The 13,183-nt window shown below is 48.5% G+C and overlaps 1 protein-coding gene across 4 annotated transcripts in view; it reads left to right on the top strand.

Moving 5' to 3' along the window:
• LOC138525617 (cystathionine beta-synthase-like protein) overlaps positions 1-13,183 on the top strand; it is a 398,784-nt gene that overhangs the window by 183,619 nt on the left and 201,982 nt on the right. For all 4 annotated transcript variants that reach the window (XM_069635667.1, XM_069635666.1, XM_069635665.1 and 1 more), the window contains exon 8: positions 10,568-10,659. In XM_069635667.1, coding sequence (XP_069491768.1) covers positions 10,568-10,659 — 92 coding nt within the window. The remainder of the gene's footprint in view (positions 1-10,567; positions 10,660-13,183) is intronic.

The raw sequence follows: 13,183 nt of genomic DNA, 5'->3' as shown, positions 1-13,183 counted from the left end.
GTAGCTGCCACCAGCCCATACCCTGCTCTGTGGGCAACACATAGGTGCCCAAAAACAGACATAAGGGGTACAAGGGTGTACCCCCACCCATAGGTGCCATAAGGGTATCCCATGGGTGGTCACTAAAAGATAAAATGAAGAGCTGCACTGCCAGGGGTCCAGGCTGGACCTCAGTGACAGAAAACATAAGGAAAACACACATATAGAAGTGGTAGGACAAGGACTAGGAGTCCCTGTCCCTCCATTAGGCCTTTCCAGCATCACAGTTGCTACAGCAGATCACAATTGCACCAGTTAGTGTGATGTTGCAATACCTCCCACAAAACATGTAACACGAGGATCACCTTTATAAAGGATTGCCAGTTTCAGATCAAATGATTTTATCCTCTTGGGCCGTGAGCGTGGTCGCCCACAGTCTCACACTTAAAACGCTATTAAGGCTATGTCTTTCTGGGTTAAGACTGGAGGCTCATCGCAGAGCCTTTTGAGTTATCCAACAGTAACAATATTGTGTACTTAGGAAACATTTGAAAGGACAAACATAGTAAGATCTTGCTCCTATGCTTTTTCAGGGAAGAGAGTTAAATGCAGGTTCAGCACTCAGTGGTCTACAAACAGTCCTAACCGTACCATCATGGAATCGGATAGTGAACACGAGAATATTGTAACAGGTTGTTGGTTCTTCTGTAGCTCTTTTGCAGCATGTAGTTCTGGCACCCTTACAGCCACGTACACCCCCACACAGCCTCCGGCATTCTCTTCTGATTATGCATACGGTCTCCACCAGCCTCAACATGAGCGACCAGAACCGTCTGTGCAGGGCCTGCTCAGCTGAGCATTGGGAGCTTCATCTTGCTGGTTCTGCTTGGCCGGCTGAGTTGTTAATTGACCTGTTCTGTGTTCTTTCTGCGCCAGTGAGCTCTGCCAGGATTTTTTTGTGACCTTCTGAAAAGTGTTCCTCCTCTGCCTTAATACCGTTTGTTTTTCCCCCTATGCAGATGCAGTGACTTGCATTTTCTCTACAGCAGTGAACCCTTCTCTTATCTGTACCTACAGAGAGTGGTAGTCTTGTGTCATAGTTTTAGATATGGAATTGCAATATGATGTGCAGCCTTAATTATAGTTTGCTTTTCCTCTTTAAATTGAACAATATTTTTAAAATATTCTATTTGCCCTGAAAGCTCATAGCCCGAACAGACCTAAATGAGGTGTTTTTTATGGGTGGGGTCCATAGCGGCTTTATTCGGGGGATACTGGTTGCGTTGCTGTCTGTTTCAATTGATCTCTTGCACACCTTTGATAGCTGTGGGTTATCACAATGCTAGCTTCTTTTTCTGAAGAGGATGGGCATATAGTAATCTTAACGGTGTGTGGCAAGTCTTCAAATAAACCTTTAGAGTGGGATAACTGAACATTCTTATATTTGGTAAGAGAGAATTTAATCTATTATTCAGGATGTGACTTGTAGAAGTGGCCACTTTTCGAACTTCATATGGCCACACCAAGGAACATTGAGGGGGACGCAAAGAAGGCTCAATCGAAATTGAGGTATCATGTCAGATTAAGGGGCATAAAGTAACGGCCCCTATAGGTGGTCCGATGCCAGACCGGTGCCGACAACTGGGCTCGATCGGGCCCCACCAACTGGGTAAAGAAAGGGAGGAGGAAGAGAGAGCAGAAAAGGGGATGGGGTCGAAGCAGTACCTACACAAGTCGAATATGCTTGATATTTGATATTGTGGGAAACTTGAAGAGCGAAGAATACACTGGTCACAGAATGTAAGCTACTGCTATAAGGACATATCCAATGGCATTGACTGCTGATGCAAAGAAGGGGGATTCCCTAAGAATTGGAATTTTAAATGCAAAAGGCCTCAACACACCCACTAAGAGATCACTGGTATACAGAGAATTCCGTAGGGCCAAGATGGACGTTCTCATGTTACAAGAGAGAAAGTACGCTAAGGGCGAGGAACGGCAAATCCTAGGGAGGCGGGCCGGGATGGAGTACTGGGGATCTGGACCTCTGAGAAAAGGAGGAGTAGGAATCCTTATTAGAAAAGGTATAGGTTTTGAAGTAACAAGTCTTTGGTCTGATGTAGAAGGGAGGGCTCTATTGGTGACGGGAAGCATTGCGAAAGTGAAAGTCGCGATAGCCACACTTTACTCCCCCAATGATTTCTGGCTAAAACCATCCCTAAAATTATGTTAGAAGCCTCAGGCCATATTATTTTGGGGGGAGGGGGAATTTCAACCAATGGGTAGATCCAACTAAAGATTGGAGACCAGGCAATCCTGATGAGAGGCCAAGCTAGGGGTGAACGTACAGAATTCAAGAGGACGATGGTCACATTTAGCTTGGGAGATGCGTGGAGAGACATGCACCCAAATGAACAAGGCTACACTATTCTAACCCATATGATGCATTCACCCGAATCGACTGCATATACCTATCCAAAGACCTCTCCGATATCACAACACTTGCAGAGATAATCCCCGTCACATGGTCAGACCATGACATGGTGATAGCAGGTATCCAGTGGAAGACACTACCAGTGATGGGAGGGGGGTGGTAAATGGCGATGTAATGAAAGCCTATGGAAGGACTGTCTTCAGGGAGACAATGGAGACGGAGATTAACGAGTACCTCAAATTAAATAACACTGGAGAAGTGTCCAAGCCAGATAGTCTGGGAAGCAGGCAAAGCCACTTGGAGAGGCATTTTAATAAAAAAAGGGGCATGCAAAAAGAGGGAGAGGAGACTTATTGAACACAAGATCAGAACAGAAATCTGTCGAATAGAGGGAGAATGTATGAGAGATGAGGCGAATGATCCCGACAAAATTCATGAAATAAAAAAGAAAAGAGAGGATCTGAGATTGCTAGAACATGAGCAGATAGTGAGCAAGCTTCGTCTCTTGAAACAAAAATTCGACGTAAAAGGAGACAAGGCCGATGCATTACTAGCTGCGAGACTAAGGGATCCGAGAGCTGAGCGGAAAGTACTAGAAATAACCGGAGACAACCCTTCCCTAGCAGACACCCCCCCCTTCCTTTCCTCAATGCTTTGCTTCCTTCTATGTGACCAACCCCGAAGACCTGACATTGAGACTTACGTGTTCGCTATTCAGACCTACTAGAATCTCCTATATCTGAGCAAGAAGTACAAGACGCTATCAAGAGGCTAACGCTGGGCTAATCCCCAGGCGAAGAGGTTTATACGGCTGGATTCTACAAATCAGTTAGTGCACAATTAATACCATTCATGACAGATCTCTTCAACGAAATACTGAAGACAGGGAAAGCCCCAGACTCCTTCACTCGTGCCCTGATCACAGTGATCCCGAAGAGACCCCAAAAAATGCAGCTCGTATCGCCCCATCTCCCTACTCAATTTAGACGCGAAAATGTATACAAGAGTCCTCGCCACTAGGCTAGAGACACTAATGCCACAAATCATACACCCCGATCAGGTTGGTTTCATACTGGGTAGACAGGGTGCAGACACAATGTGCAAAACCCTCTATCTTATTCACACATCACAGAACGTACCCGATGAACCCGTCCTCCTCTCAATTGATGCAGAAATGATAGGGTGGAGTGGGACTTCTTGAGGGCTGTCCTGAGAAAGGTGGGGATTAGGTGGGGATTGGACCATGGCTAAGAAATGGAAATCGAATACAGGCCCCCAAAGCATTGATCTCTGTGAACGAGGAATACTCTAGATGGTTCCAACTTGGACGTGGCACCCGTCAGGGCTGCCCTTTATCCGCAATCCTTTTTGCACTCTCCCTGGAACCCCTAGCACAGATAATGCGGGCAGACTCCCAAGTAGAGGGAATCCGACTAGGAGCAGTGGAATATAAGGTGGCCCTGTATGCCGATGATATACTCCTACATATGACCAACCCCATGAAATCCATTCCCTGAGCTCTATATTTATTAGAAGAATATGGCCACCTTTCTGGGTTTAAGGTAAACCAAACCAAATCCATTCTGTTCCCACTACGGGGACCGACGGAGATGAACGCAATTAGGTACTCCCCACTTGGTCTCAAGATCGAACATTCCAGGTTGAAGTACCTAGGAATACAGATTACCAAAGACCTGGCGGACTTATGAGGCCAATCCCCCCCCCCCTCCTCCACAGTTCCACAATGACCTTTGGTCGGCAGGGGAATTCGGCGTCTCCGCTCGAATGAAGGTTCAGGAGCCGCTTCATTCGAGCGGAGACACGGAATTCACCCGCAACTGCGTATATTTAGTGGAGCACAGATATAGAACTGCCATCAGTAATAGAACAGCTATTATTGTGATTCGTATGACTCCCAGGATTCTCAAGCCTCAGATGAAGACCCTAGCAGCTCGAAACACGTGTCGGGCTGTTTGACCCGCAATTAAAATTGTGCAGAATTTGCATTTCTTTTGTTGTCCAAGTACGCAGATATGAAGAAAAATACTTTTATTTATTTATTTTTTTTTTAGTATATCCTTGTGGGTAACTTGGCAGTTTGCCCACACCCTGCTTCCACCTGCAGGCCATCAACTTACCAAATTGTAGTCAGTGCGCTCTTTCTCAATCAGTCCCTTCCTGCCAAATCCCTGTTACTGAATTGGATAACACGTCTCACTCTCCGGTGTCCCACTTCCACTCCCGAAGACCCCTCATCTAGGTGATCCTCCCTCACTGGTCCACCCCCAGGAACTGGATCCAAAAGCGATGGCCGTGTCCTAGCCTCCTTCAGGTTTCTCACACATTGTCCCAAGATGATCTGTATGAGAACAAATCCTAGCAATACCGACACTAGTACTGCTCCAAGTAATTTGAAGGCATTTGCCAACCAAGTTGGAATCCATGAAAACCGAGACGAAAACCAGCCATCCTCCTCGGTCTTGCCTACTTCATCTACCATTTCTGTGTGCAAGGTTATCCCATTCTCTTCATCCTGGGCATGTATAAATGTACAGTAAGAAGGTCCGATCTTGGTGCACCAGCCTCCTTCTATTGCTGTAATTAAGTCCAGGAGATACCTGTTCTGGAAGGCCATGAGCCTGATTGCTCTCAACTCTGATTGCATTAAATCATTTTATAGTCGTATTGATCATTTGCAGCAGCTCCCATCTGTTTATATGTAACCATTTAACATTTACTGCAGTCTGAATTCCTGGCAGGAATATAGCTGCAAATATCACTGCTGTTCTGCAGAACAACTTCTGCTCATCTGGAATGGCATAATGGGCATCTGTTGACTTTCCTGCAGAATCTGTCCTCGGTCCAAACTAAGCCTAACTGACCCTACCACTGTAACAACAACTAACAACTGTAGAATGACTCCCTTCTCCTGGTATTTGTGCTTCTTGCAAACTTCTGTTTCAATAGCTGATTTTCAGATCTTCTCTAGTGACTGTTTAGATCAGTTCAAACAATGTGTTCAACACTTTACTGTGCTTTTGTTTCCTTCTTCCTTGATTGTTACTCTTTATGGTTGTATTTTTCTCCTCTTGATTCTCTCTACAGAGGGTTGTTCTCTCTTCTCATGGTAGTTCTCAGTTATCAATTTGTATAAATCTCTCCTTTTACATTCTTTTTAGGTGATTCATAATATTTGATTCCTTTCTGATGTCTGTCTCTTGATGTATATTCTGACTCTGCCTTCTCTTAAGCTTTTTTGCTTGTCAATTGTTTCTCTCCTTTTATACTTTCTTGGCCTTTACTAATATGACTATGAATATTCCAATAGTGATTCTCATTTACTTCCTGAGGTTTCACTATTCTGATTTCTTTATTTTGACAGGGAAGAGCATTATTGGTCCCATAACGATTCTCATTCACTCCTCTGCGTTTAAATATCACAGTCTCTATACTTTGACTGGGAAGCTTATGATTGGTCGCATAACGATTCTCTGTTCCCCGTTGGTTCTCCCGTTTTCCCTGTTATCTGGTGCTTTTAGGGATAACGTCACCAGGACTTCTACTTGCTCAAGGTCCGTTGTCATTTCCACCAGTACGGCCCCTCTTGTTTCTACAATGTCGCTTCTTTTATGCCATTGTCTCGGATGGTTGTGCGGTATTTCCAATACTGCTGTGTCTTCATTCGCGGAGTGGTTTCGGCATTGTTTATGGGACCCCTGGTCCATCATGAGTCTTTCGAGGTCATGCCACCCGTTTCAGTCCCTCTCAGGAATGCGGGGAGCTCCACGTCCAATTTCACTTATCTGACTTTCCTAAAGGTAAGAAGCCGTGTGTCCGATTCTGCTTGCCGTTCCTTTCCTGTCACAGCACGCGGTGCGACCAACTCTCTGCATCAGGTAGCTCACCCACTTTGTAACTTGCAGGTGTTTCTTTTGGCCAGTATCCTTCCTTCTCATGCGTGACGTAGCCTTGGGACTTCCCTGGTGTACATCCGAGTCTCCCTCTTTCTCTCTCGCTTGGCTACTCCCCTCTTCAGTTTGTTATCCTCCTCATCCTAGTTAAATGTGATTTCTCCTTTAAAGACATATTTACATATTGGTTTCTCATTCATACAAGTCCCACAGGAAATGTTCAAAGAGGTATTATTGGGAGGTTTTCTATGGAGTTGCTCACAGTACCAGGAGTCATTGTCTCCAAAGGGGGAGTCTCTCCCAGTGAGTTCCCACTTGCCTCGACACCTAGTGAGGGGGTTGCAGAGCGGGCTCACCTCCCTAGTCTCACAGAGGGGGGCTCCCCCTTGGGGAGAACAAGTAAAATGTCATTGAAACAATATCTTCATATACAAATGAACTAAATCAAACTCTCATTGACGCCGGCAAGTTGAAAGAATTTCTGCTTTCCATCCCCCGTCAAGTTCCGGTTCTCTTGCAGAGGTAGCACACACTTCTGCCTCCCCTCAGAGGTTTGTGGCACTTGTACTAGTAGCAACACAGGTTGGCCGCAACCCCCGTGGGTGAAGAGGGCTAGGGTCCACAGATTGGATGGGTAGGGGGTGTTGTGGTAACCGGGAAGAGAAAGAGGTTATGAATGGGTTAGGGGGAAAAGGGGTAAGGTATGCTCCTTGGCTCTTGTAGCATGTGCTGTGCTTAATACTTGGTCTTCAGCTTTCATGCACACCTTCACAAACACATGCACACACACCACCTGTAGGTCTGAAAGAGGCCCTAATAAACACCAATGGCCCCAGTACACAAGTTGCCCCAGTTACTTTTCTGGACAAGGCTATACACTCGTTGATTGTCCCAGGCTTTCCGCTGGATTTTTAACACACTCGCCGATGACCCTTTTTCAGGACTCCTCTGCCACAATGATGCCGTCCTGTGTAACAAGAAAGAAACGCAACAATGCGTATTGCCAGCAGCATGTGAATGCACGTGGCTTGGTTTTCTTCTGCAGGCCGAGCAGCCTACTGCACTCTGCGTGGTCTCTGGGAGCAGTGAGGTCAGGTGCTGTGAGCACTGTAGTGGAACAAGTCTATACAAAAGCAACAATTCGATGTTGGGCGTATGCGGGCAAATACATAAAACACTGCGATCGTAGTGATCGTTTAATACTGAGCAGCCCAATGCCTCTGTTAATGAATTAGTCAAGGCCGAGGTGCGGGTTAGTAAAGAAACCCCCAGGTTCTATGGTTGGCCTTCCCAAGCATGCAGGGGGTAAGTCCCCATGCTGTTAGAGTAGGAATCATCAAGCGACAGTCCCCAGTACTTGGCAGAGGGGCCTGCAATGAGGGTCAGGCGGGGCAAGGCCCCGCAATGTAGTTTGCCTTGACTCGGGCTCTGCAGAAGCTCTGGAGTGCGTCCGTTCTGCTCAGAGGCTTAAGCACTAACGGGGTTCCTTGCGCGTTGAAGCGGGTGGGGCCCAGAAAGGGCTTTGGCTGCATGTTTGTTTCCTGAAGGATGCTGGGGATCGTAGTTTTTATCCCAGCTTCCCCATACAATGCTGTGCATGGACTTTGTCTATGTTGGCTGTGGTTTCCTGTTTTTCTCGGCTGGGCTCTGCCTGTTTTAAGCAACCCACACCTGCACATGGGGCCAATGCGGCACCTACTGTGAATTACACCTGTTTCGCCAGTTTTAAAGCCACAGGTTTCCCCTGGTCCACCATTAGTAGTGCCCCCAGCCACTCTTTGCCTGCCATCCCTGCCAACCTCCAAAGCACATGCCCCTTCGACCAACTTCACTCTCATCTTCCTCAAGAATCTCTCCGATACAACTGCCTCCCTCAAACCCACTGCTTACACGTAGGAAGACATCAAGGCCTACACTATCAAGCATTTTTACTGGCCCAGCCCTCGGTGTACTCCTCTGTATTGCAAATATAAATGTATCCCTCATCGAGGGCTATTTTCCAGACAAACTGAAGACCGGTCTCATACGACCTATTTTAAAGAAACCCACACTCTACCCAGAGGACCTAGCTAACTACAGACCCTCACAAGCCTCCCATTCATCGGTGAGCTCATAGAAAAAGCTGCTGCAACCCAACTATTATCCAAAATGAACAACTCTGCCTCCTCCATGACTACCAGTCTGGCTTTGACCACAAATGCAGTTCCGCGACTGCCACCATCCAAGTGGTGGATGACAAATTGCAGTTCGGCATGGGTGTCACATGCCTCCTATCCCACTTGGACCTTGCGGCTGCTTTAAACACAGTCAACCATCAGACACTCCTCACTGGCGGGACAGGTTTCTACATTACCGTCCTAAAATGGTACACTCCTACCTATCCGGCAGACACCAAGCGGTACAGATGGGTCAGTTTAGAACCAAACTTTAACTTCTAAATGGAGCCTCTGGGAACTTTCCTGACAACATCCAACGGTACTTTTTTAAGGTCAGCGTCTTGCAGGACATCACGCTTCTAAAAAGTGCCTGGCAGCATCTCAATCTGCTTTTTTTATACCTCCTTTTAGCTGAACCCCACCAAGACCAAATTCATCCTCATCCGTCCCCCTGCTAAATAGCACCAAAAGTGGCTTGGCAACATGGTACTGAAGAGGTTCACACTGCAGCTGTCTGGCTCTGCCAAATGCTAAATCCAGCCTCTCCTTCCAAAAGCACATAGCCAACAAAGCCCAAACGGCCTTACTACATATCGCCACACTCGCCGAAATCAGTCTCTTAACCCCCACCATGACATTCACACAGTGGTTCAGGGTCCCGTAATGTACCACATTGACATGGGAACACCTAACCGGGCTCCCAGCCATGCATCTGGACCCTCTTCATGGCTGGCTGTGTCTCAGTCCGCCCCATTACCGGTGCCTGCAAATTCAACCATATTGCTCCCTCCCGGTGCAAGAGTCACTGCCTCCTCCTCCCCACCAGGATCCTTTTCAAAACTGCTTGCATCATCAACAAAGCAGTCTTGAACGACACTCCAGCGTACCTGGCGGCTAAACTCCATACCTCTGAAGAAACTTGCACCTTCCATAGCAAATTCATCAAAAGGTTGGCACCAAAGCAACCACTCAAAGAGAAGACCTGCAAATAGTCCCTCTCCTGGCCCGGCTCTACCTTCTGGAACTCTACCCCGCTGCAGGCTCGGTACGCTCACACCATCCTCTAGTTTTGCAAAACACTAAAAACGTGGTTCTTTCATCAATACATTTTCTGCCCTTCCTCCAACAGCACTGCACTACTGACCAAAAATGCTATGCCCAATGCTGGCTTCCGCATAATGTAAAGCCTTCCGCTGCTCTCGTGCTAGACTTGTGCTATAAATGATGAAATAAAACGAACGCACACCTGTAATTTATGCTGTAGGACCTCGCTGGTAATGGCTTGTTGCACAAGTTAGGGGCTTTTGTGAAGTAAGGGTTCTTAAGGTTGTGGCTGTGCTGTTTCCGACCGTGCCCATTCTAATGATTTGGGGAAAAATCTCTTTCATAGAAGACATTTGCCCCAAACTTTATTGGCTGCCATGGAAAGCAAGAAATGAAACTTAAAACCCACCTATTTAGATAACTTTGTTGGCAGGATAACCACCACCCTCCAGGCCCTGTGTCTTTATGTGTATTGTCCGTAGCAACCTATTAGGGCCTCTCCTTCCTGGCGCCCTATACATCCGTGCCACCCTGGTAGCGCCTCAAGACTCTAATCGCTTACAATAGTGGTGTAGCTTGAGGGACATCACTGTGGTGTCTAGAGGAACGTGTAAATGCAGCGAACATTTGCAACTGTAACCTTTTCTTTTATGTTTTTTAAATATTCAGAATGATGCGGGGAGGTGCTTGCATGGGAGCAGTCTGTGTTCGGTTTAGGGGGGGGGGGGACTAGGAACATACCATTCTACCAGAGAATAACGCCCACCTTATGAACATCCTCATTAGCTAGGTCGGCCCCTGAAGATGCTGATGGAAAAATGGGCAAAGGTCAATTAAGTGGCCATCCCATTGGCTGCGGTTATACAATGCTTTTGATTTTATGAAACCTTCCCTTCTTGGCCGGATTGTGATGGAGATGAGCAGATATGAGTATTAAAGAGCTTGGAATCTGTGCTCAGATGCTCAGGGATAAAGTATGTTGTGAGCTAGAGAACGCTAGCTGTAAGCCTAATCTGCCACTGTCTCTCTTCTCCGGCTCACAGGTAAATTGGACATGCTGGTGGCGGGAGCGGGCACAGGTGGCACCATCACGGGTCTCGCTCGGAAAATGAAGGAAAAGTGCCCTGGATGCAAGGTTAGTTGGAGGCAGCCCCCATTGCTGAACCCCCATTGCTAGCAGATGACCTTCCCTACTTTGCAAACGCTAAAGTAATGCTGCCCCCTCACAAGGGAATACTCCTGTCCTCCACCCCAAACAACCAAGGAATGACATGCCCTGCCTGCTGAATCCCCATCACTGGGGAATGACATGCCCTGCCTGCTGAATCCCCATCACTAGGGAATGACATGCACCGCCTGCTGAACCCCCATCACTGGGGAATGACATGCCTGCCTGCTGAATCCCCATCACTGGGGAATGACATGCCCTGCCTGCTGAATCCCCATCACTGGGGAATGGCATGCACTGCCTGCTGAATCCCCATCACTAGGGAATGACATGCCCTGCCTGCTGAATACTCATCACTGGGGAGTGACATGCACTGCTGCTGAATCCCCATCACTGGGGAATGACATGCCCTGCCTGCTGAATCCCCATCACTGGGGAATGACATGCCTGCCTGCTGAATCCCCATCACTGGGGAATGACATGCCCTGCCTGCTGAATCCCCATCACTGGGGAATGACATGCCCTGCCTGCTGAATCCCCATCACTGGGGAATGACATGCACTGCCTCCTGAACCCCCATCACTGGGGAATGACATGCCTGCCTGCTGAATCCCCATCACTGGGGAATGACATGTACTGCCTCCTGAACCCCCATCACTGGGGAATGACATGCCTGCCTGCTGAATCCCCATCACTGGGGAATGACGTGCCCTGCCTGCTGAACCCCCATCACTGGGGAATGACATGCCCTGCCTGCTGAATCCCCATCACTGGGAATGACGTGCCCTGCCTGCTGAATCCCCATCACTGGGGAATGACATGCCCTGCCTCCTGAACCCCCATCACTGGGGAATGACATGCCTGCCTGCTGAATCCCCATCACTGGGGAATGACATGCCCTGCCTCCTGAACCCCCATCACTGGGGAATGACATGCCTGCCTGCTGAATCCCCATCACTGGGGAATGACATGCCTGCCTGCTGAATCCCCATCACTGGGGAATGACATGCCCTGCCTCCTGAATCCCCATCACTGGGGAATGACATGCCCTGCCTGCTGAATCCCCATCACTGGGGAATGACACGCCCTGCCTGCTGAATCCCCATCACTGGGGAATGACATGCCCTGCCTGCCTGCTGAATCCCCATCACTGGGGAATGACATGCCCTGCCTGCCTGCTGAATCCCCATCACTGGGGAATGACATGCACTGCCTGCCTGCTGAATCCCCATCACTAGGGAATGACATGCCCTGCCTGCTGAATCCCCATCACTGGGGAATAACACGCCCTGCCTGCTGAATCCCCATCACTGGGGAATGACATGCCCTGCCTGCTGAATCCCCATCACTAGGTAATGACATGCCCTGCCTGCTGAATCCCCATCACTGGGGAATGATCTGCTCTACCTGGCGTATCCCATCACTGGGGAATGATCTGCTCTACCTGGCATATCCCATCACTGGGGAATGATCTGCTCTGCCTGGCATATCCCATCACTGGGGAATGATCTGCTCTACCTGGCGTATCCCATCACTGGGGAATGATCTGCTCTGCCTGGCATATCCCATCACTGGGGAATGATCTGCTCCACCTGGCGTATACCATCACTGGGGAATGATATGCTCTACCTGGCGTATCCCATCACTGGGGAATGATCTGCTCTACCTGGCATATCCCATCACTGGGGAATGAACTGCGCTACCTGTATATCCCATCCCTGGGGAATGATCTGCTCTACCTGGCATATCCCATCACTGGGGAATGATCTGCTCTACCTGGCATATCCCATCACTGGGGAATGAACTGCGCTACCTGTATATCCCATCCCTGGGGAATGATCTGCTCTACCTGGCGTATCCCATCACTGGGGAATGATCTGCTCTACCTGGCGTATCCCATCACTGGGGAATGATCTGCTCTACCTGGCGTATCCCATCACTGGGGAATGATCTGCTCTACCTGGCATATCCCATCACTGGGGAATGATCTGCTGTGCCTGGCGTATCCCATAACTGGGGAATGATCTGCTCTGCCTGGCGTATCCCATCACTGGGGAATGATCTGCTCTACCTGGCATATCCCATCACTGGGAATGATCTGCTCTGCCTGGCATATCCCATCACTGGGGAATGATCTGCTCTACCTGGCGTATACCATCATTAGGGAATGAACTGCGCTACCTGGCATATCCCATCACTGGGGAATGAACTGCTCTACCTGGCGTATCCCATCACTGGGGAATGAACTGCTCTACCTGGCGTATCCCATCACTGGGGAATGATCTGCTCTCCCTGGCGTATCCCATCACTGGGGAATGAACTGCGCTACCTGGCGTATCCCATCACTGGGGAATGATCTGCTCTCCCTGGCGTATCCCATCACTGGGGAATGATCTGCTCTCCCTGGCATATCCCATCACTGGGGAATGATCTGCTATGCCTGGCATATCCCATCACTGGGGAATGATATGCTCTACCTGGCGTATCCCAT

The sequence above is a fragment of the Ambystoma mexicanum genome, chromosome 7p, assembly GCF_040938575.1.
Source record: "Ambystoma mexicanum isolate Mex_15411 chromosome 7p, UKY_AmexF1_1, whole genome shotgun sequence".
Classification (NCBI taxonomy): domain Eukaryota; kingdom Metazoa; phylum Chordata; class Amphibia; order Caudata; family Ambystomatidae; genus Ambystoma; species Ambystoma mexicanum.
Note: the sequence above shows the minus strand (reverse complement) of the source record. Positions and strands in the feature narration are given on the sequence as shown.